General features: G+C 40.0%; 2 protein-coding genes across 3 annotated transcripts; one reads left to right on the forward strand and one right to left on the reverse strand.

The window, feature by feature from the left end:
• Positions 1-4,208: 4,208 nt before the first annotated feature.
• ap4m1 (adaptor related protein complex 4 subunit mu 1) lies at positions 4,209-19,794 on the reverse strand. Of its 2 annotated transcripts, none has more exons than XM_084730132.1 (16): positions 19,447-19,794; positions 18,770-18,828; positions 18,481-18,566; positions 18,172-18,278; positions 16,612-16,708; positions 16,321-16,431; positions 15,876-15,953; positions 14,570-14,632; positions 13,315-13,381; positions 13,008-13,061; positions 11,351-11,457; positions 10,815-10,906; positions 10,525-10,569; positions 9,330-9,380; positions 7,295-7,412; positions 4,209-5,249 (listed from the first exon to the last, which is right to left on the reverse strand). In XM_084730132.1, the coding sequence occupies exons 2-16, from the start codon at positions 18,825-18,827 to the stop codon at positions 5,058-5,060; spliced, it is 1,326 nt and encodes a 441-aa protein (XP_084586258.1). In that variant the 5' UTR covers position 18,828; positions 19,447-19,794; the 3' UTR covers positions 4,209-5,057. The 2 variants fall into 2 exon arrangements, with proteins under 2 accessions (XP_084586258.1, XP_084586256.1); XM_084730130.1 differs by having other exon boundaries at positions 18,770-18,831.
• A 424-nt stretch (positions 19,795-20,218) lies between these two features.
• Positions 20,219-24,295, forward strand: rbmx2 (RNA binding motif protein X-linked 2). The gene is made up of 6 exons (XM_084730149.1): positions 20,219-20,349; positions 21,574-21,689; positions 21,982-22,033; positions 22,122-22,251; positions 23,208-23,394; positions 23,495-24,295. The coding sequence occupies exons 1-6, from the start codon at positions 20,345-20,347 to the stop codon at positions 24,268-24,270; spliced, it is 1,266 nt and encodes a 421-aa protein (XP_084586275.1). The 5' UTR covers positions 20,219-20,344; the 3' UTR covers positions 24,271-24,295.
• Positions 24,296-24,762: the final 467 nt, after the last annotated feature.

Consider the following 24,762-nt stretch of genomic DNA (forward strand, 5'->3'; position numbering starts at 1 on the left):
ATCTCTGCGTGTGTGTGCGCGCGCGCGTCTGTGTGTGTGTGTGTGTGTAGCGGCTGCAGATCACGTTGCGCAACGCAGGAACATGACAACAAGAGACATCATTACATGTTAAAAAGACAAAAAAATAAAAAAAATAATTAAAAAAAATCAGTGTTGATGAAGAGTGACTCAGTGCAGCTGACAGGATGATAAAGGTTCATTACAACTAAATATCATGTTATCATCAGCACCACTGCAGACCACACACACACGTTTTACATCTCTCTGTAGAACTTAGATCCGGCCTGAAAAGTTGAGCCTGAAAAGGCCCAAGCCCGACAAAATTCTGTCCGAACCCGACCTGAACCTCTCCCTTATTAGCATATTTCAGCCCGAACCCGATTACAGCCCGACATTTTTCTTAATCAGCTTCCTTCTGTGTACCAAACAGTGGCAGTAACAGGAACAAGACTTGGGGGAATTTAAACTGGCAGCAATTATTATTATTATTATTATTATTATTATTATTATTATTATTATTATTATCATCACAATTCTTCTTCTTATTATTATTATTATTATTATTATTATTATTGTTATAATTCAGGCCAAATCCCTAAAATAAGCCCATGAAATATGCGACAAATACAGCTGGACCCAACCCAAACCCATCAGGTCTCGTTGGGTTTAAGCACAGATTTCAAGCTCTAGCTGTCTATCTTAGATTATTTATATATGTATTTATTTAATACTTTTTTCCCTCAAAATGTGAGGTACAAGTGTGATATGTAAGAAATAAATAATATAAATAGCAAACAATGGAATAAATAAAATGTATAGAAAACATGAATAAACCGAAAACCAAAAAACATTGTTGCACAAACCCTCAACAAGGTTGTTTTGTCATAGTGTCCTCTAAAGTGTCCTTGGAGTGGACAAAATATGATAATCAGTCCCTCCAGGATTTCGCGGGCTGTTTTTGAGGATTGTTGCAGGCTAAAATGCCTGGTTTCACAACAGCTTTTCTAAAAAATAAATAAATTAACAAACACAAATTACAATGCACGTTGCGATTTTGTAATGTATTTTTTGCAATGTTTTGGGAGCATGTGAAATTTGAAAAAAAAAAAAAAAAAAAGCGAGTTTTGTGCCTGGTGAGAATAAAACTGCATTTTGTTCTGAGTCTTCTGATTGACCTTACCTAAAAGGCTTGGAATTACAAAAATTCTAACAAAATCTGCTTTATTTGTAACTGAAGAAGTCCACCTGGGGATATATAAAGAAGCAAAATCTTTTTGGAGATCAAACTAATATAATGAAGTGTACAGAACATATGATGTTAATAACAATGACAAACTGTTCTTTGCAGAAACCGTGACAACTGTGGAGACTGTTGTGATTGGTAGAACTGCAGGAAGCTACAATGTTTGGCCAAATTTGCACAAACGTTGCGCTCATTGGAAAAAATTGCAATGTCCTGGAGAATTTACAGGGATTGGTTGACTTTGCGTGAACTCTTGCGATTGCAACGTCGCAACTTCCTGGAGGAACTGGATAAAGTACATTGTGAATTTTGGTGTCCTCCTGCCCTTTTAATTATTTTTTGCCCCTAAATCCATTATTACCACCAATAATTGTCATACAGTGGTCAATATAACAATCACCTAAAAAATAATTTAAATTTTATTTAGCTCTTTCACTTATTTGCTTGTTTCCTCAGCCATATATGTGTGCATCAGAAACACCTTTTATTGTGTCTGTATTAAAACAAATAGAGGGAATTAGAGAATTTCTGAGTCTTTGTTGTTTTTAATGAAACATTATATTTGTGAGGTGGTTCCTCAGTATGAACCAGTGGGCTCACAGCTGAGAGTCACAGTTCAGTCAGTTTCTAAACAGGGCTGAGCAGACCTCTGACAGGGGTCGAGTGTGTTTGTACAACCAGGATCTTTTCCTGCTGCTGTATCCTGTCACAGACCTTCATCACCTTCCTCACAGGGGCTCCTGAGAGGCTCCTCTTCATTACTCTCCCTCCATCAGAGGAGAAGAAGGTTCCAGCGTCGCCACATGTTCTTTAACCTGACTTTTATCACCATTAAAAAGGTTCTTTATAAAGGTTTAAAACCACACAGATTTACCAGGCAGAAGTCCTGAAAGAGAAGTGAAACAGGTCACAGAGCAGAAACGATTGTATTCAATCAGCAACACTGAGAATCTCCTCACCAGCATTTACAGTGAATTTCTGCTTTTGAAGCTTCCCGTTGACTCGAGTGATATTTGATATTTCTGCAGTGAAGCTGCTGGAGAGACGCAGAGTTTGTGCCAATAAATGTTGAAGCTGAACCCTGAGTGAAAAACTCAAACTCATCAAAATGTGACTTCACATTTATTTACTGTGTGTGTTTAAGAAGGCAGAGACATTTATGTTTGACACGATTACACTTCAAAAATATTACTCTATTACAAGTAAAAGTACTTGTGTTAATATACTTCAGTAAAAGTACAAAGTATTTGTTGCAAAAACCACTCAGAGTGTAAGTTATTTATTCAGGGTACTTTCACACCTGGACGCTGCCCAGTACAGCCACAGTCTGAGCAGCTCCACTGGAGTTTAGGTCGGGCTTAAGGGTCTTGCTCAAGGGAACCTCAGTGGTGGTAATGAGGGAGGGGCAGGCACTCCCTCCTGCTCAGGGGAAATTGAACTGGCGACCTTCCAGTCAAAAGCTCGCTTCTCTAAACTATGGACCACCACTGCCCTTATGTGACCTCGAGAATAAAGTTTGTTTACACTGAGTTTATACGAAGCATAATCACATTATGTTCACTCTTTTGGATAAATGAACTTTTGATTTTATATATTTTGGTTATATTTTACTTAAAAATATTGCTTCATGTTTATTAGAGCCAAGAATCTTTTTTTACAGGGGTGTGCAACCTGCGGCTCTGGGGCCACATGCGGCTCTTTAGCTCCTCTCCAGTGACTTTAGCAAAAAATTATATGAAAGTGAATAAAATTTCTTTGTTTGGTTTATGTTGTTGTTGCTGTTTTTACATTTTAATTTGACATTTATTATATTTTACTGTTGAAACAGTTGACTCAACCCAAAATTCCAAGGTAACGTACTGCGATAGATTGAACAGAAGAACAAAAAAACCCCCAAAACACTTAATTGTCTACTATTTATGTTATGTTTTGAGCTCAAAACTTTTGAACTTCTGCAGTACGTTTCTACCATTTTGTTTTAAAGTGTAAAGTGATTCTTACATTTGTTAACTGTAAAAATATGTGGGCTGTACACCAAATTTAAAAAAAGGTTTTAATATTTCTTCAACCTTTTCCCCTTTTCTTCCAAATGTTGACAGCAGCTCATCTTTTTGAGTCTCCATCAGCTCACTATGGAGGATAAATTGAAAAATAAAAAGAAGTCTTCCTGGAACAGAGAGAGAATTTAATAGTTGTGGCTTCAGACAGATCTGAATGGTTGCAGACCCTCGTATTAGAATAAGCTGTTTATATCTACAGATGGATGTATAATTAACCCTTTGATGCACAACATATATCTGCAATAAATGAATTTCATCACTCAGTATTACAAGAATTCCTCAGTTAACTTGTCTTTGATCATTTCAGATCCTTATTCTCAACACTCAACACCCCTAACTATGACCGAGAAAACCATACAGCTAAACTGGAAAAGTAGAAAAAAAACATTTCACAATAAATGTGTTGTTTTATGTTGGTTGTCTGGTTTATTTGTTCCTTCCTTTGTTGTGCCCAATTTGTTGATTGATTGAAATTCCTCCCATGAAGCATTTTTTTTCTAGAGGTCATGATGATTGTTCTTTACTCTAAAATTATAATCCTACTAATAATCCCCATTTTTACTAAGCACTTAACTTTTTTTGGTATCCAGATTACATAATCTCGTTACATGTAATCCATTACTCTCTAAGCCTGCCCACACGTTGGACCTTTAAAGGGCCATTCTTGTTATATTCTATGTTTTTCAGACTCAAAGCGACAGTGGATTTATCTACTAACAAGCACAGTATGTTCTGGATGAAGTGTCTGACAGCTGCGCTCTGTTTCTATCACTCTTCTCTGCTTCCATCACTGTTAGTTTTGTGGTTTGTGGTGATTTAGAGACTCGGTTTGTAAAGTTTACAGCCTGTCATGCTGTTGCATTGATCTGTGTACAATGATGCAGATAAAAAACAAGAACTGAAACTTGTTTACCGACCACTCGTTTATCTTCTCTCATCAGTCAACAGACACAACACGTGGTCTGTGCCACAGAGCTCCATTGTTGGTTTGTATCTGCACACGAAGGGAAATATCATCAGTTAATTCAAATTGAAAATGTTAAACAGCAGCAGCTCACAGGTCGTATCCTGTTGAGTGAAATTTGTCAGGAGAGACAAAACTTTTTAATACTTCTTCTTCCTCTTCTTCATGGATCTGAAATCAAGTCCAGTTTGTTTTGAAAAACAGAGATAAATACGTGGCCGAATGAAAGATCAAAAAATAAAATACAACTCAGATTAAAACATCTGATGTATGTAAGTGATAATGTACAGTGAGCAGGTCATTATTGTGAATTAAATCTCGGTAGGATGATGCAGAATGACACGAATATTTGTGACAAAATATTAATTTTAAAATGATTTCATGGCTTTATTTCACAACAGTGACCTGTGCACTGTTCATTATCCAGCTTGTTACATGGTTATGTACCATAAAATCAATAATTTGACACAAAATATTAACATTTAAATTATTTTAGAGATTTAACAATGATTTTATTGTTCCTCCAGAGTATGTGTCCATAGTAACGGTCTGTTCTTCATAACAACAGTCTGTTATAGAGAAATAACAGACCTCAGATTGCTGTAATTGACCAATCAGAATCCAATATTTAACAAAGCTGTGTAATAAACACATATATACATCTTATTTTGAAAGAACATTTACATTATTTAATTTGTCCTGGATGTCTCATCAGTCATTTTCTTGCGACTTCATCAGGACACTGGTGATGGTGATGATGATGATGATGATGAATCCGGCTGTGGTGAAGTCAGATGCGGATGGTGTAGGAGTCAGAGTGGGTAACGTAGCGGACCCAGCGCTGCGACGGGCCGGGCTGGATGGGCGACAGGCGGAGGAAGCGGATCTGCAGCCCCGTGACGGTGAGCTTGGGCAGCTCGAAGCTCAAAGCGACCGGGCCGACTTCCAACATGGAGGCCGAGCTGAGACCGGGGACCTCCAGCTGAGAACAGGACGAGGACGGGATGACATCATCAGAGAGCAGCAATTATTATGAGTCGGTGTGTTGACCGAGGAGCAGCTCGGCCTGCTCCTTCACGGTGAACGTCAACGAGACGTCCTGCTGTTTGTGAAACTGAAACTCAAATAAAAACCTCTCTGTGTTTCCTTTCATCTTGTTTCTGTGTTCAAACTCTTCTTTCAGTTCCCTTTTGACAAATGTCATTTGATGGTTCAATGAGTAATCATTTGAAAAGTTTGCTTTTGCAGGTCATGTTATTTCATAATAATTTCATTGTAAATTTCATTGAAAGAACTATGAAGTAGAGCACGACTGAACGATAATATCAGGCAGAACACTGGCCTACAACAGTCTATACCTGTATTGTCATATATATTATCTGATATGTGTCTTTTTTGTTCTACAGAACATAATGAAGATTTTTAATTTTTAGCTTAATAGGCTGCATTTTATGTATATTTGATCTTAATTTGGGGGTCTGCAGCCTGCAGCTCAGCGGCTCTTAAACTCCTCTCCATTGGCTCCCAGTGACTGAAGGTGGGTGGACTGTACTGTCACAGCATTTTGGTGAAGATTAACAGGAGATTAAAGAAGAAGACACAAAGGTGTAGCTGCTTATTACGCCACAGCCAGAACGACTGGAAAACATTAACAACCAAGGAAAGAGGGTTAGAGACTCGTGGCAGCTGTGATCTTTTCATTCAGCTAGTTTACACCTGGTGAGATTTATTGGACAGGTGTTCTGTGAGTGTGTGTTCTGGGCTGTTAAACAGCTTTACCAACAGTTAAACTGACCCTTCACTAAGCCCCACCTCCCAACAGCAACTGTCCAATCATAGGTTAGCAACCGTAACTAGGGCTGTATAGCTTTCCTTTTCTCTCCATGTTGAAGGTGTGCAGGAGGCTCTGAGAAGAGCAACACTCAGTGTTTCACGAGTCTGTACGGTGACGTCTTTTTTTGTCGTGAAACACAAGAGCACACATGTGGTGAATGGATTAAATTCTGTCTTAATCTGCTCTAACAGAAGCTGCAAATGTTAGCATGTCTGGCTAACTAATGCTAGCTTTAACTTTACCTCCAGTCAAACTTGTTAGATCCACTGCATCTGCATTTGTTCTGTGGGGGTTTGAGGAGGAGGATGAGGGCTGATGAAGAATCAAAGTGGGTCGATGACGATGCATCTCTCTCTGGCTCACTGTCTCAGGTCTAAACCGGGTTAGCTTAGCTCTTATCTTGGCTCTCTTCCTGTGGTGATCGTGGTCCAGCTGGTCTGGCTGGGTGACCCGTCTCAAGGTCCGCTGCACTAATCGAGTCCCTGCTCTTCCTTTTCTCACATTACTGAGTGTATTTCTGTCATCTATCATGTAGATATACCTGCTGTATTTCACCAGCTGAGCAATGTTAGCTGAGATGTAAGCTAGCTTTAGCCTCATTCTGTTAGCATTAATGTTATATCATGTATGCAGCTGCAGGTACATAAACACTTTCACAGGGTTCTTGTTTTAAAACGTATCAGATGGAGTCACTGAAACATCAGCTGGAGACTCTCAGCTGACTCAAGCAGTTAGCATTAGCTCACATTAGTCAGCTACACTTATGAAATCTGCTTATGAGTCATTATTTTAGTCGACAAAATCCACCGTCATCAGCTAGAAATGAGAATCTGCTTTTGTTTACGTCTCTAAGGAATCACAGACCTCATGTTTCAACATTTACTTCCAATCACTGTAAACTGCATGGATGCAGTGCAGGCATAGCAACAGTAACTAAGGAGGGTGGTGCTTAGCGAACGGTCAACTCTGCATCATGTTGGCTCTTTAGGTGTTTTATCAAATTGCTTGCGTTGAGCGGCTAAATCTGGTGACGTGGCACCGGGTGTGGGGTATCAGAGTAGTTTTATGAGTATGAGTAATAGTACATGCAGGTAGTAAAGGACCGATGCCCGATGGTGGTATCAGTGTCAATGCACCCCTACTAAAAATGCACCACTTGCTGTTTTGGGGTGTGTATGTGTGTGTGTGGTCACCTTGAACAGAGCAGACAGCTGAGTTCCTCCAGGGAATCGTGGGATCTGCCAGTCGACGGCTCGGCTCTGCAGCTTCAGCTCGGCACTCTGATCCGGACTGCTGAGCTCCTGAGACAAACTGAACACACAGGTCACCTGTTAAAATCACGTCTACACACACACACACACACACACACACACACACACACACACACACTGCTACAGTGAAACCTTGAACCTCCTGTTGATGTTAGACTCTGCAGATGATCTCTGAGCAGGTCAGAGGGTTCAGATGGAGTCACAGAGGTGATGTGGAGGTGAAGCAGTGAAGCAGAACAGCTTTCAGAGGTGATTTGATAGATAATCCTGTCAAAGCTTTCAAGTAATCTAACTCTGTCATTTTACAAAACACTGATCCACCACAAAAAAGAGATAACAGAGGCCTTTACAGTTTGTGTGCATCACAAAAACTTCAAAACTTCTAGTGAGATTTTCAAACAAAAATTTTAAAGCTTCAAACTATTTGGTGCAGCTCTAACAAATAGTTTTCATTCAAATTCTAAATGAGCTTTCAAATGCTGCCCAGTTTGCTTGTGTTGTTGCCTGCCTATTCTGTTTAAACCTGGTATTTCTGCACCGCTGCATGGGATTGTTTCCAGTGTTTCCAAAACCCCAGGATGTTCTGCCAAACAAAGGAAAAAGGCAGGTACTTCTCAGAGTGCAGAACTGAAAAAAATGACGTTGCAGTTGCAGGCAGATGATTGGATGTGTCAGTTTTATATCAGGTTATTGTTTCTACATATTAATCCTGACCTCTGGATGTTCCTGTATTCTGCCTTTGCAGAGCGAACCAAAAGAAGTGGGTCATACAAAAGCAAACGGCTTCCATTTTATCTGATCACTTTAGCTTTAAAGTGACAAATATGATCAAATCCTCAGTCTGATAATGATAATGGCACCTTTTACTGTTTACATTATTGTCATTATCATTTTTTACTTACATTATTATTATATTATGGTGCACTTGTGATGTTCCAAGTAACTTTTATAATCAAATTATTTCAATGTTTTTGAGATGTTTCTGAACATTTGAAGCTGCTAATATCTATATTCATATATAATAAAATTGAAGGCACTATGCTGCAACAGAAAGGCATTTGAAAACAGCTGGAGCTCGTAGACGTACGCCTCTGCGTTCCACCTGTTTTCAACGTGTTTGCATCTGTTTTTCAACTAGTGATCAATCTGGCAAAAAGTTTTTCATGAATTAATCAGTTTGGTGTATAAAATGTTGCTTTAGAAAGGAACCTTTCTAGAAAATCATGGTCTGTTTGCCCGTTTATTCCGGTTCATTTGGGCTGGTGTGAATGCTGTAAATCAAACCCTGGTGCTGGTGGACCAAAGACCTGACCGACCGAGTCGGCCCGAAAAGGTGCGTCCCGGTACGATTCCAAACGGACTTTTGGTGCAGTTCATTTGTGGCGTGAAAGCGAACAAACCAACCACAGGATTTTATGGTCAGCTGCCTCACAGGCCTCAGTGGAGTTCACATCATGCTTTAATATTAATACACCCTGAAGGACTCTTTGGAAAAACTGAAAAAAGGTTAAAACAGAGAGAAATAGAGAGGTTTTCACGTTCAGCTGGTTTAATGTGGACGTGCTGTAAGTGAACATTCGTCTCTAACTGGTCTGAAACTGCTGCTGCAGTAAAAGCTGCAGTAATCGTCTCTGCTGCTCCCATCATTGATTTACATTTCCATAACTTTAACTAACAAATGAGGAGCTGCTGCTTCCTACTTTGTAAATGTTGTTTTTCCTATTTTAAAGACACGCTGCGATCTGAACCAGAGACTCAGGGACATTTTCCCCACACAGACAAGGACGTCCTCTGTCTCTGCTGAACTGTCGTCCTCATGTCCACAGAGTCGATCGCAATCACAAAACAACAATAACAACAAAGAGTCACATTCAAATCAGATCTAAACAGGACGCAGCCGGAGCTTCTTTACATACCTGCTGATTTCCATAAGAAGCTTTGAATGTGAGCGACTCACCTCACTGAGCCTTTAGGAACGGGGATGGTGGCGCACACGTTGATGGCAGCGCTGCACAAACAATGACGACATCATCATCATCATCATCATCATCAATGTGTTTATTTACGTTGTGTCACTAAGTGCTCACACATCAATACACAGGGAACGTTTTTCATCGACCCAGCAGCATCAGGATGTAACTGAGTACTTAAACCAGCAGTGTGGAACTTTAGAAATGTATTCTGATACAGTTACTGATTACCTTGTAAAAAATGTAGTCGGTAACTTGATCCAAGTATCACAGTATTATAGTAATGTGATTACTATCCATCACTTGAGGATTACCTCAATGAATAATACGGTGAAACTGTTTAGCCTAATAAAGTATTTTTTGAGCTTTTCATTATTGATTAATTAGTCAATAATTTTCTCAATCAATCAATTAGTAGTTTGGTCCATGAAATGTCAGAAAATGTTGAAAACTGTTGATCAAAGTCGACGTCCTCAAATGTCTTGTTTGGCCCACAATTAAAAAAAATATTCAGTTTACTGCCAGAGAGGAGTAAAGAAACCAGAAAATATTCACATTTAAGAAGCTGAAATCAGAGAATTTAGACTTTTTTTCAAATTAAAAATAATAATAGAGTATTCGAAGTCCATTTTACAGGTATTTGTACTTTGAGTATTTCTGTTTTATGCTGCATTTCAGAGGGAATAGAAGGATAAAGATTTCCAACCTGTTTGAAAAAAGAGATTCAACAGATTTGACATTAGAGGTCACAAGTTATTAAAGAGACATTTCACCTCTAAACTTATAAACATAGTTTCATTTCAAATAAATTCATTTTTAACCACATGAAGCTGAGAATACTTCACTAAAACATCATCAGAGTGAGTTTCTCCTCATCTACAAGGTGTGCATTTCTGACCTTGTGTATAACTTATGGACTGTCCCTTTAAAACAAAGTGAGGCTGCTCTGTGAAAACATACAGCTGCTGCTCTTCTTCTCCTTCTGTTGAATTTCTGTTATTTCCAACCAAACTTATGGAAACACACCTGCACCACCTGTTGGTGCATCTAAAGATGTTTGTGCAAAGAAAAGGCTTTTTTAAAAAGACATTTACAGTTTGATATTTGATGTTTATAATTGAGTGAGCTGAGTTTTACTTTTGTCAGTTTGTTGAGAAATCTGAGGATGAAACACAAACTGACCTCTTTGGTGGCAGATCACAGCGGAGCTTCAGGTACATCAGCAGCCTGCAGACAGAACACATCAGCTGTGAGAACGTCAAGTTTTTAACCTCTTCTGACCTCGTTTTAGAGTTTTAATGTGACATTTGTGCCTCTGAGCCACAACCAGACTGAGGAGACACACAGACAGTATTTAGATCCTTTACATAAGTAAAAGTAGTGTAAAAATACTCCATTACAAGTGAAAGTATCCTGTCAGCAGTATTAAAATCTCTTTTCTCCTACGCCGGACTGAGCCGGTGGACTCTGACCTTCCTCCGCTGTCCCTCTCGATGGTCGGGAAGAGACGAAACGGAGGAGCTGAGGGCAGATCATCGCTCAGCTGGTACTGCATCACTGTTTGCTGCAACACGAGGAAGAAGAGGAGGAGAGGGATGAAGATGATGAAGTGAGAAGCACTGATCTGATAACAAGTAAACGTCTCAGAGAGAGATGGATGAAGACACGAGGAGAAAGAACAGACACAACTCCTTTAAAAGACAAACAGTTGGATTTTAGCTTGTAGTAAAGTTTTATATCTTAAGAATTTTAAAAGTTCAAAAAAGCAGCTTTATATTTTGATGTATGTATTTGTATTTTTAGTATTTTGTGGTCTGTGAAGTGTTTTTCTTTAATAAGTAAAATATTTGTTGTCAAATGTTGGTAAGCAATGTCTTTTTTTCTCAAATAAAAATATGAGATTGGTTTTAAGGCTGAACAAAGTGTTTTTTGCGCTCTGCTGCTGTGACATTTGAATTTAAATAACGTATCTATCTATCCAAAGGCTTGACGGGTTAAAAGAGATCACCTCTCCCTGACTGGGACACAGTCGGAGGATCCGGTGGCTGTCGAACTCGTCCAGTCGGACCGCCTGGTGGAAGCTGCACTCATCGACACGAACAGCAGTGCCGTAACCTGAAGACCAGAAAACAGACCAGAAACACCCGAAACATCATGAACCGTCATCATCCTGCAGCGAGACGCCGCTAAAACCAGTTCAAGACAAATCAACAGGATTTATTAACACTGTTACTGATCACATGCTGTCTACAATTCATACTTTTCTGACTTTTTCCATTCACAGCCTGCAAATAAAAACAGACTTCAAAACAGACACACTGCATCCTGCAAAATTTAACATGATTGTTCCAACTTAACACACAAAATATATAAAAAACAAAGGTGTTATAAAGGTAATAAACCTTTACAGTTGAGATGAATGTACAGAAAACCAAGGCTTGTAAATTCAGGCTGAAGTGAAGGCTACACATAAATAAATCTGTGTGAGAAAAGCAGTCGTTTCTCTCTGATTTGACAGCGCTGTCAGCTCCCATGAAAAACAACAGGAGGAAATTAAATGTTGGAGGAAATGAGGTCCACCTGTGAGATAAAAACACGTTCTGTCTGTCACACTGGTTTCATGTTGTCCTGTTTTTATCCTGCAGAGTCGATGGAATAAAACCCAACAACACAAATCACAGATTGTTTCATTTTCTGATTCGACTTTCATTTAAAAACTAAACTTAAATCAGATCACAGGTTTAACTGACTCATGGGTTTAGACCTTGGTCACAATACTTGACTTTCAAAGTTATCAGATAAATATAAATCAAACAAAAATGTTATATACTGTCATTTGTTTTCTAAATTTGGGCTTCCCTGTCTGCTGCACTGCTGTTCTTCTGTCTCTCCCTCGACCTACACTAACATTGGCCTACTTTTACTTCTAAAAAGTAATTTATCAAAGCAATCAACATATATAACTGATATTTACCTCGACACACACTGCAGGACGGAGTGTTTTCGGGTGTCTGTTGTGTTGTGTGTTTCTGCACATCTTAAATCCATAAGGCACTTGTGTTAATTGGGAACAATACATCAGTCTGATTTTCACTTTGAATATAAGAGAAAAGCGTCCACAGACAGGTCGTCTCTCCTCTTTCTTTTCTTTTCTTCCCACCTGACAGGTCACTGGTGGAAATGAGGCACTTTGCCAGATTTGTTAGAGTTTTGAGATGGTTAATTACTGTGATCTAATGAGGTTGTCCACCCAAACGGAAACAAATATTTCATGTCATCAGAGTACGCTTCATCAGAGCATTCTGAGCAGAGTTCTCATTTTAATTTTTCATTTGCATTGTCATCACAATTTACTCATGAAATAAAAGGACCTCAGCAAATACTTATCATCAATATTTTCATCAACAAACTTAACACTGCTGTGGATGCCTGTGTCTGCATGGCTCTCCCACCCGTCCCCAACACGACCAGATATTAAACCTGCTTGATATATTTCAAGGCATGGACCAGCTCTCTGTGAGTTCTCAGATCACGTCTTTGGACAGTTCACACATAGTGACTGCGGCTTTTGTTGATGATCTCCAAAAAACTGTGGCAGAGTAGAAAATCAGGGCGAAAACGTGTGTGTGTGTGTGTGTGTGTGTGTGTGTGTGTGTGTGTGTTACCTCTGAGCTGTGACTTGCCGATGCTGAATTCTTCATTCAGACCGATTCTCATTTCTGTTAAACAAAAACAGAAGGTTAGTTGTAGGACTGTTCACATTTAGAGGTCTGTTTGGTCCATAAAATGTCAGAAAACGCTTCCTAAAGTGCAAGATGACGTCATTTAATGTCTTGTTCTGTCCTCAACCCAAAGATATTCAGTTTACAATCACAGAGGAATAAAGAAACCAGAAAATATTCACATTTGAGGAGCTGAAATCAGAGAATTTGGACAATTTTGTGCAGCAAACCCTGTAATGTTCAAACTGACCTGAGCAGCTCGGCATGTAGCACTTGACTCTGATCTCTCCCTCGATGTCGGCCTTCATCAAAACTCCCTGCAGCACAAAACAGCAACCAGCAGACAGAAACCAGGTTATAGGCTTGGACAGCATCTATTTTTTCATACAATCCTGACATTTTACGGTATTCGTGTGAAAAAACAACTGATTAAAAGTCATTATAGCATATATAACGTTGTCTAGCTAACAATGCTTTGTGTCTAATATGCAGTTAGCCTTCTTAGACAAGTCTTGTTGGGTTTAAATACTCAGAATAAAAGAATATACAGGAAATAAGCGCCCTTACTCTATAGATTCTTGCTAAAGGACTCAGTGATGCTTGTTACCATGGATACCAGCACTTCATTTGGCTGAGTGGACAGATGTATTAGTTGCAAGACATAATGTAAAAATAAAGTTGTATGTGGCGATATTTGAGTGACGCCACATCTGATCATATTTAATAATTAGTTAGGGCATCTCTCCAGGAAGTTGCAATGTTGCAATCACAACAATTCACCATGAATCCTGCATGACCTTACAATTTTGTCCAAACTCTGCAAATTTCCTACAAATTCGACAAATCGTCCTTGATCACCGCAATTTCTACAATCCCAGCAGCCGGCTGTGCAAACATCACACATGTACGTGTCGATGAACCGACTCAATGTTTTGGGGTTTTTTTTCCTTTTTTGTGGAATTCGCCCCAAGTCATCAGATTTCAAGTTTTCATGTTTGTTCAAGTTTTTGTGATCATTAGTCTTTTTGGTGAGGCTTCTTAGAAATTTGAATGGATTGTGCAAAAAATAAAAATCACCACTTTCTTCTGCAATTTCCACTTTCTCCTGTAATTTAATTCCAAAAACATGCCTAAAATACATCGCAACATTTTAGAAAAGCTGCCATGAAATGAGACATTTTAGGCTGCAACAATCCCAGAGACAGCATGCAAAAGCCTGGAGGGATCCAGAGAGCCAATTATTTCATTTCTACCTCCAAATAATTCTTCTGTTGGCTAAGATCCCTACTGCAATACATTAATTTCATTTTATCTTTTTATTTTCTATATTTATATATATATATATATATATATTTGCTATATCAATGAAGTTTATTGTTTATTATTATTAATATTATTAATAGTAGTAGTAGTATTAATTAAATGTCTAATAAACAGTGTAGATTTAGTTGATTTCAGCGTTTCAGACAGATTTCTGCTGCCTGCATCACGTTGGTGTTACTCACATTGGAGCCGATGACGACCGTCATCCGTTCAATCACGTCCACAAATATCTCACTCTTCCCTCCCTGGAAACACACAGACACACACACACACACACACACCCACACACACACACACACACACACACACCCACACACACACACACACACACACACACACACACACACACACACACACACACGTATGGAAAGAGTGAGGTCACTTCAGTCTGTTTCAGGAAGTTGAGCTGGGACGTGATTATTTACTGGAACATGTCAGTTATTTTTAAAACACCCCGCCCACTAAAAAATCTCTTCATTAGTGCTGCAACTAACAATTATTTTCACTGTTGATTGTTGATCTGTTGATCATTTTCTTGATTAATGAATTAGTTGTTTGGTCCATAAAATGTTGATCAAAGTCCAAGATGACGTCCTCAAATGGGACCTGTGCTCACAGCTCAGCACCGTGCAGCTCCACTGCATTTACCAGACAACACAAGAACTGGCAGGTTCACCACTGGCGCCCTGTTATCTTCACAGATGCATGTGCACAGCATGTGACAGACGTGAAGGAGTCTGGAGATGCTGTGGCGAACGTTATTCTGCCTCTAACATCATCCAGCATGACCAGTTTGGCAGTGGGTAAGTGACGGTCTGGGGAAGCATATCCTTGGTGGGTCGCACAAACTTCACATGCTCACCAACAGTACCCTGAGTGCTGTGGTACCAGGATGAAATCCTCAGAGCCACTGTCAGACCTGACACTGGTGCAGCGTGCCCCGGGTCCCTCCTGCTGCAGGATGCCGGGCCTCATGTGGCCAGAGTGTGTAAGCAGGTCCTGGATGACGAAAGCACCGATCACTGGTTTCTTATGTCATTTTGCTCTTGACGAATTCCTTCATTGAGATCTGATGTGTGACTTAAGTGTTCCCTTCATTTTTTGAGCAGTGTATAATTAACTGCATTTTAATAAAGCAAATATGTTTCTTGTCCGATTATTCAATGAATTAATGGAATAATCAACAGAAAACTGGATTATTAAGGAGCCTAACTCTGAGTAGTTGCAGGGCCTGTTTGTTGTTTGTTTGTGTTTCTAAAGAACAAAATTATGCTCCTGGAAAATGACGCACTAACAGACTTCCTCACAGACTCGACAGACTTCCCTGAAAACACCAACATGTTCCAGAACTCGTTTTGTTACTTAAAAATGGAAGCAGAAAATACAGATTTAAGTGTATGATAGCGGTTAGTTTTCCACTCCTCTGTCTGTATTTCGTGTCATCATGTTGTTGTTGTTGTTCAGGACTGCAGGTGTGGTGATGTGTACCTGCTCTCTGCTGGACTGGATGGGTCTGGTGGCTGCAGAGCTCGGAGCCACTTTACTCTGTTGAGTCTCTGCTCCAAACTGCAGCAAACAGAGACACACATTAAAAAAACAACACACAAATCAATTTCATCTTGGACTTTTCAAGGGACAGTTGACCACAAAATCAAAAAAGCATATTTTTCCTCTGGCCTGTAGAGCTTTTTATCCATCTTGATAGTTTTTGTGTGAGCTGCAGAGTTTTGGAGATATCAGTCGTAAAGACGTCTGCGTTCTCTCCAGTATAATGAAGCTCAGTGGCACTCAGCCTGTGATGCTCAAAGCACCAAGAAAATGTATTTGAGAATTCTAAACCAGTGTCTGTTTGCAAAAATCATGACCTGACATGGTGACATGAAACTGGTCTCAGGTCTAACGGTGTGAGCAGGCGTTGCTGGTGTTGACGTACCAAGCCGACGTTACTGAGGTCAAACAGGCTGAACGGTCTGGAGGAGACCGCCTCAGTCTGGATGAAGTTCTTCAGCACGTCAGAGGACGTCGTCTGGATGTAACCATAGTCCTGACAGACAGACAGACAGACAGACAGACAGGCAGACAGACAGACAGAAGGAGTGTTACTTTCTATAGAAATATTACTCTCTCTATGAGGACTCATCCTTCACCCTGAAAATATTCATAGAGCTTTGGTTCTGCACATTAAGCTCCACCCTGAGTCTAGTCTTGCAGGGAGGAGACTCACCACGACCTCGTCCAGCAGCTCGTAGATGAGGGCAAAGTTCATCTGCACCGACTTCTCTGACAGACAGCCGCAGTAATCTTTAACCAGAGCTGTTAACCTGAGGAGGGAGGAAGTCATGTGTTAACTGACGTTTGAACTCGTTCATCTCTATAAGCTGTTTCTTTCTAAAGGCATCACAAATTTTAACAAAATTTTGAGCAAAACAGCAGAAAGAAAATGTGAATGAATGTTTGTTTCCATTCAGTACTGTCATCTGATTATTAGAAGTTGGTTCATTGAGATAAGCAGTAGGTGGCGCCTTTTCTCCAGTCTTGTAGGACTGCAGAAAAAAAAGGGTGCAACGAGATGATGTAATTAAAAAAGCATCAGTGGAACCTCAAACAGTAACGCCTCAATCTCCAAGCCCCATAATTTCATTGTAAATAGGCGGTAATTACCAAGAAATATATTTGAAATTTCTGAGAAAATACTCACAAATTAAGTTTCACTGCTACTTAAATGATAATTAGCAAATACTGTTTTCATGTAGTTGATGTTAATTAGAAAGCAACATATTTGAAATTTCTCTGAATTTACCTGTGAGTTACCCCCAGATTTCATGGTAAGTATCTGATAACTCACAAGCATCATTTGTTTTTTTTTATTGGCATTTAAGTCAAACATTTTGTTGTGACATGATTGTTGGACAACATTTTTATATTGTGAATATCTCCCATCCGTCTAAACCTCCCTATATTTACATGGCTAAGAAAAAATAGTACAAAACAGGATGGAAATCATTTCTGTTAGTTTCGTATCTTAATGTGAAGAAGGTTCCATCAGATCTGTGTGGAACCATCATAGATTTATTATAGATCTGTGTTTCCAAGACTTTTTTCCTGAGGAGGACTGGAGTTTTTTGAAATGACAAACCACTGCGACTCAAGTCACAATAAACCTTACCAAGAAATTCTGGTAAGAGTTCATTTGTGCATAAATGAACATTCCTGACCATTTTTACATCACCCTGTATTATCCTGACACTTTATTGAAAACATTTACACATATTTAAAGTTCAGAAATGAGAAATGCATTCATTTAGGCTGAGTTAACAGGCCGTCTTATTGTTTTATTTCCCCTTATCAGGAAAATAATAAAAGACATTTTAGACCAAATAAGTCCATTTAGACACCAGTAAAACAACACACACATTCTAAATGCTTTATAAAAGGTTTACTGCTGATATAAATCTTAAATTTGCAGAATTTCCTCCACAGTGTTTTATTCATTTGAGGACCCAAATAAAATCTCCCATGACCCACCTGTAGGTCACGACCCAGTGTTTGGGAATGACTTTTATAGAACCATGAGAGCTGTGAGTAAACAGCTCATCACTCATGTGAGTTAAATGTTCATTACGTCAGAACTTATTCAGAAAAAGTGTTTCCATCTCCCATTGATTATTTTTAGAAAAAAGACAAAACACAACTGAAGTGTAAAGACTTTTTTTTTCAAAATTTAGGAGGTGTTTTTGAATTTTTGCCCTTTTTCATCAACGACTCACTAAAGAACATCACATACCTGTTGAGGAACTCAATGATGGTGAAAGGGGAGGAGTCAGCTGTAGTCGTGGCGACCCAGTACAGTCCTCCCTGCCTGACGTGGACGAACTGAAGATCTTTGTGACTCTGCAGAAAAGAAACAACACAGGACTGATGATGCGTTTAAGGTCCAACTGACAGTGATGCCGTTTTAATTTTTAAGTTTTTTTAAATAAAATAATAAGATTTGACTTCAAGTCTGTTCCATTTAGGAGAAAACCCAGATGAATACATGATCCTGATATATAACATGATTATGAAGGTCTGAGAATGAAGCTGGCATGGTTACCATGACAACCGGAGGCTGGTCTCCAGTCAGCGCCGTGACCTTCTCATAGAAAATACTGACAACGTCACTTCCTGCTTCTCCACGGACTGACGGTGAGGTTAAGAACAAAACACCTCAAACAGAAACTAATATTGTATAACATCATATATAATATATCACAGCAATATAGTATAGAATATAAAATACCATAAAGTGTAGTATAATATATAATAATTATAGTATAGTATGTATTCGGTGAGTCAGTATTGATTGCTTCAGTTGGGGGACAAGAAGGTGACAGTAAGGATACAGTCCTTATAGATGAGGTGGTCGCCCTTTGAGGACAAGATGAAGACCTGAGAGATCATCCTGCTGACAGACACACACACACACACACACACACACACACACACACGCAGACAGACAGAGACCAGAGAGAGACACTGAGCTCAGTTTAACTACATGTCAAATGTATCAAGATGGTTATTTGGCTTCAGAAAACTATAAAAAATAACTGTAACATAGTGGCTCCCCCTGCTGGTGATACCTGAGTCAGTCTAGTTCCTGTTAATTCATCCATTTCTACATGTTTCTAATATACACCTTCACTGGATGTGGAAATGCTTATAATTTTCCTCTATATTTTGATATTTTTTTTCTTTTTCAATATTTGTTCCTCTTTACATTTCCAAAATTCTTTTCTTATTCGTTTCTTATTCTCTTTCAGGGCACGCCTATGACTCCATAGTCAGTGAACTAATCGTGACATTACATTCATCGATCATTCTGAGTAAAGTCATAAATATATCACATGCCGAATTTATCACAAATTCAAAACGAGGCAGAGAAAGTCTTGAACGTGTTTTAACATGAAGACGGAGTTTGGAAACGAGTAAAATATGTTAAATTGACCGAAATTGCAATTGGGTCCATGTTGTGTTTATCTATGAGCAGCTAAAATGATCCATTAACTGTAACTTCACTTACCTGCAGTGGGCTCGTAGAGAAATAGAGGTAAGGCGGTGAGAATGATGGATCACTTTAATCAATTAATTTGTTACTGATCCATAATGGCAACATGACTGTACTTTTACTGGCTACTGCTAACAGTAGCCTGACTAACTAACCCGGGAGTTGGACGTTAGCTAAATGTAGCTATCGCAGCATACTTAAATTTCTAATAGGTCACGTGAGAGCAGTCCATGATAAATTATTCAACCCTGGATTTTTTCTGCAGATAAAACTGTTAAGAGAAGCATTAAAAGCCAAACTGAAATAACTACATCTCTTTTTGGTTACTGCTTCTCATGTGACAGACTGCTGTTTACAAACCGGGTCAACAGATGGCGGAGGGCGTCACAGCGCCACCTGCTGTACGGGCGAATAATCTTTTTTTTTAAAATATAATTTAGGCAAATAATACATTTTCATGCAAGCTAGCTAGCTGTCAAACAACTTTCATGTTAATTGCTTACAATATACACTTAAATATTCCGTCTAAATTATAATGGTCTTGTTAATTAACTAGAAAGAAAAACGTAGCATGTAGCTAATCAAGTCATTCGTGTCTAGATGGGAACCCCAGACCCGTTAAAAATCTCGCGAGAGTGATCGTGTTAACCCAATCCGCGATCTCTCTCTAACCTTAGCCCCGTGTTTTCTGTCCCTAAACCTACCCAGGTCCTAACCACAGTGTTGTCACTTTATAAAAAACGATTAGTTTGTACAACATCCACAATGAAGAAACAAACAATACATACAAATGTCGCGAGAGTTTCGAAAATGGGTTACGCCTCCAACCACCAGGGGTCAGCAGAGGCGGAAATTCTTACGGAAGTGGGTCATGTCAGTTAGGTAGACTTTCATCAACAGAGCACATTTCACCATGAAGTAAGTAAGCAATTCTACATTACTTAAATATGTTTTGTGTTTTTATCTACTGTTCCGCTGTAATTCATACAGCCGTGTCATCCATGCTAACCCGCTAGCCAGTGCTAACGGCTAACTAACGGCGTTGTAACTAAACTTAGCCTCCTTTCTCCATATATTCTAACGTTAGGTGTTGGAACCGTGTGAGGAAATCTCACAATCTAATCATTCCCTTTTAATCGGCTTGTAAAAGTACTGAACAAAACAACATCTAACGGTATAATGAGTCAGTAGAAGCTGATTTTGGATTCGGCACAAACCAAGCAGTTCGTGTTTCAACGAAATCAAAGTTGTCCGGTGTTTTGCGGATCTTGTTGTCCACGGCCAGATTTAGTGAAGGATGGTTTGTTTTTTTGTCGGTCAGTCGAGTTCGGTTCATGTGCCGAGTTCAAGAGTGGATCACAGCCTGTCGTGAAATGTCTTCATCATGCAGTTAGCTACTCTTTTTGTTTTTCCATTTAAGTAGGAAACACAAAATTGGACATAATTTGAATGAAGTCTGGCGTGAAGATTTCTCAGCTGGAAGCTTTCCATAGCTTGTAACTTTGTGCGTTTAAAGTGCATTTTGGGTACTCAAAGTAAGCATAGTGCCATCACAAATCACATGTAAACATTGAATTTTGTAGTTGTGTTGTGATTCAGGTCGTGAGGGTGTAGACGTTCGTCCTAAATAGGGCTGCAACAGTTTTGATTTATCTGTCTGTTATATTCTAGATTAATTAATCAATTAAATATGTAAGAAAAGTCAAAGTGAAAGTCCAAGGTGATGTCGTTGAATGCCTTGTTTTTTCAGCCCAAAATACAATGATATTCACTTTAATATGATATTCATCAGAGAAAAGTTGGGTTCACCTCATTTGAGAGGCTGAAAATAGCATTTTATACCACTTTTACTTGAAAATCAATCATTGGTTATTTTAATAGATGGTGATTATTTTTCTCTTGATCACATAATTGTTGCAGCTCTAGTCCTGAGAGCCTTGGTGAGCCTGATCCACCTGCCAGAATGAAAAGATGAATCTCAGTGGTGAATTGTCTCCATGATAGCTGAGATTTCACTTCAGCACATGATGGAGACGTGGCAGACAGTGTAGCTCATTAATGGGAAACACAGACGAATGAGCTGATGAATGTTTTGAAACTCAACAGTTGTATTCACAAGTTCAACTTTTTCATTATTTTCAGTCCGCTGACAAAGGTGAAGTTGATCAACGAACTGAACGAGCGTGAGGCCGACCTGGGGGTGAACGAGTCTGTGTCCTGGCACACTGAGTACAAAGACAGCGCCTGGATCTTTATCGGTAAGATCCTGTCTGCATCAGGAGATCAAGCTGCTCGTTGTGTTGTTTTGAGCTGCAGCTCTGTTAAATCACACATTTAACACAGGAGACACAGATATAATCATGTGGTGTTTGGTTACGATTATAATTTGTCAGAAATTTGAGAATATTTTCAAGACGAAGAAGATGCGAGTATCCACTGGATCATAATATTTTCCGTTACTGACATTATGAAGGAAGGAAGGTTTACATAAAGAGGTAATGAACAGGGTTGTGCTTCTGCCTGATCAGCTGCTGTGTTTGTGTCCTGCAGGAGGATTTCCATATGAGCTGACTGAAGGTGACCTCATCTGCGTCTTCTCTCAGTGAGTCTCCTTCATCTTTTATTGAAATGGGCCGATGCAGGGCTGTCATGGTCGGAGGATGTGAGAATTGACTCTCCCTGTCTCTCAGGTATGGAGAGATTGTGAACATCAACCTGGTGCGAGACAAAAAGACGGGGAAGTCCAAAGGTTTCTGCTTCATCTGCTACGAGGACCAGAGGAGCACCATCCTCGCTGTGGATAACTTCAACGGCATCAAGGTGACACAGACAGATGTTACTGGACGCTGCAGCTCGTTTATTTAACCTGAACACAGACAAACATACATGACAGAATTGTTTATGTATCTGCAAAAAACTTCTGAACACAGTTTGAACTGGTTTTCATTCAAGTTTGGTTTAACACACAAAAATTGCTCCAACAGCATCATAAATGTTACAGAGGTTTTAGGTTTGCAGACAGCAAGAAGCGTCCATGGAAACGACTCATCTTGAACAAACAATGGCGGCTCCTGATGAGGTTAGCGTAGATACTGTGATAACATCACCTTTGCTTGGTGAGTTGACCCGACTGGTTGAAGTTAGCCCGTGTTAGACGTAACAGATGGTTCATCCGATCACCAATTTGGAAGTGCCCGCCCTTTTCTGTGTAACAAACAGTCTGGCCTGTCAGGTTAGCTGTCTGCACGTCCCAGCTGTGTCTCACAGGTATAAGCGTGACCTCAAGCGTTTATTCCTATTTCAAATGTTTTATCCACAATCCCTGCACAAATGTGCCAATGAAAATGTATTTTATCCACATTTTGTAACTGAGGTGGAGCAGAGTGATCTCCACAGCCTGAGATCAGCTCATTCTGCTCCAGTTTAATCCCACAGACTCTCCTTCACTTCACCCAGCAGCTGAGAAACAAGACACAGGAACTTCCTCTGCATTGTTTATTCAGCAAACGACATTTACTGCCATTAGACAACTTTAATCCCTCTGCTCTGAGCGCAGCTCCGGACACTGATATCATCAGACGTGGATCCTGCCTCACACTTCTCCCTGTGAGACGTGTTGAACCAGTTTAGAGCTTTAGAGCCGCACCTTTAGCACTTTATTGTGACACATGCTGTGCAAATTTCTGTAATGGATGCTGTTGATGAATTGCCCCGGACGGGAGCAGCCATGTTTGTGTTGTTCCTCTCATTGACTCGTTAACTTTGTTAACTGTCAGATTAAAGGTCGGACGATTCGTGTGGATCACGTCAAAGACTACCGTCCTCCCAAAGACACTGAGGACATTGACGATGTGACAAAACACCTCAGGGAGGAGGGCTGTGCTCCCAAAGCCAAAGAGTCATCCTCATCCTCCTCAGAGGAAGACGAGCAGTACGCCGTCCCTGTGAAGAAGCCCAAAAAAGGTGAGGTCATTTCCTGTTGTCTTAAACTTGTGGTCACAATGATTTTACTCATCTGTCAGATATTTGAATTTGTCCTCACGCTGCTCTCTCTGTACTTCAGACAAGAAAGAGAAGAAGAAAAAGAAGAAAGAGAAGAAGGAGAAGAAGAAGGCAGAGAAAGAGAGAGGGAGCCGGGCGCTGCACTCCTCCTCTTCCTCACCACCTCCTCTTCCTCCTGCGGCAATCCGAGTCAAGGAGGAGAAGGAGGACGCCGCCTATGACAAGTACAACCAGAAGGGGGCGCTGCCAGGAGGAGGACAACAGAATGGACAGAGAGCGAGGGACGAGAGACTGCGGGGGGAGGAGGAGAAGAGGAGAGAGACAGACAGGGACAGAGAGGAAGACAGGAGGAGGAATCGAGACAGAGAGGGAGACAGGAGGAGAGAGACAGACAGAGAGTATGAAAGGGAAAGAGAGTCTGACCGGGACAGAGATGGTGATAGAAGACGAGAGATGGACAGAGACAGAGATGGTGAAAGAAGAAGAGAAACTGACCGGGACAGAGAAAATGAGAGAAGAAGAGAGACAGACAGGGATGGTGATAGAAGAAGAGAGATGGACAGAGACAGCGATAGAAGAAGAGAGACAGACAGAGACGGTGATAGAAGAAGAGAGATGGACAGAGACAAGGATAGAAGAAGAGAGACAGACAGAGAAAGCGATAGAAGAAGAGAGGTAGACAGAAGAAGAGACACAGACAGGGAGAGGGACAGCGATAGGAGGAGAGAGACAGACAGAAATAGAGATGGTGAGAGAAGAGGAGAAACTGACCGGGACAGAGAAACTGATAGAAGAAGAGAGACAGACAGAGACAGAGACCGTCCTCGTAAACACTGAGACCACCTTCAGTAAACTGATGATGTAAAAACTGATATGACCAGTCTAACGTCCTGCTGGCGCCCTCTACAGGCTGCTGAGCAGTCATATGGATCGTCCCTGTCTCGGGACAACCACACCCCCCCTCTGGGTGAAACCACTGTAAAAATGGCCAGTCAGTGTGTATCTGTGACAGAGTAGATGACGTGTGCTGATTGTTCGAGTAGGTCAAAGTGAATCAGAAAACAGTCTCAGTGATGTTGGAACCTAAGTTTTTACTGTGAAAAATACGTTTCCACCATGAAACAGCTGTTTTTTGAATGGAGTTTGGTTCAACAGCACTCAGACAGCAAAATAAAAATCTTCAAACCACATAAAAAGTGACTCTCTAAGGTAGTTTTATGTCAGATTCATCCACTTTGATGGAGGCAAACTTAAAGGACTCATTATTTCTTTCAGTTTTTCAATGCAAAGACAACTGATTGGACAGAGGATCTGGGATCCCAAATCCTG

The sequence above is a fragment of the Lutjanus erythropterus genome, chromosome 11 (genome assembly GCF_056507025.1).
Source record: "Lutjanus erythropterus isolate fLutEry1 chromosome 11, fLutEry1.hap2, whole genome shotgun sequence".
Classification (NCBI taxonomy): Eukaryota; Metazoa; Chordata; class Actinopteri; order Lutjaniformes; family Lutjanidae; genus Lutjanus; species Lutjanus erythropterus.

Bases quoted from the DNA above. Each gene is read 5' to 3' on its own strand.
- ap4m1 (XM_084730132.1), bottom strand. From the start codon at position 18,827: ATGATCTCTCAGGTCTTCATCTTGTCCTCAAAGGGCGACCACCTCATC. The intron at 14,633-15,875 runs GTACACATCACC...GTGTGTTTCCAG, and splicing joins TCCAGTCCAGCAGAGAGCAG to GGAGGGAAGAGTGAGATATT. The intron at 9,381-10,524 runs GTCAGTTTGTGT...TTGTTTGTGCAG, and splicing joins TGTGATCTGCCACCAAAGAG to CGCTGCCATCAACGTGTGCG.
- rbmx2 (XM_084730149.1), top strand. The intron at 22,034-22,121 runs GTGAGTCTCCTT...CCTGTCTCTCAG, and splicing joins CTCATCTGCGTCTTCTCTCA to GTATGGAGAGATTGTGAACA. The intron at 23,395-23,494 runs GTGAGGTCATTT...TCTGTACTTCAG, and splicing joins TGTGAAGAAGCCCAAAAAAG to ACAAGAAAGAGAAGAAGAAA.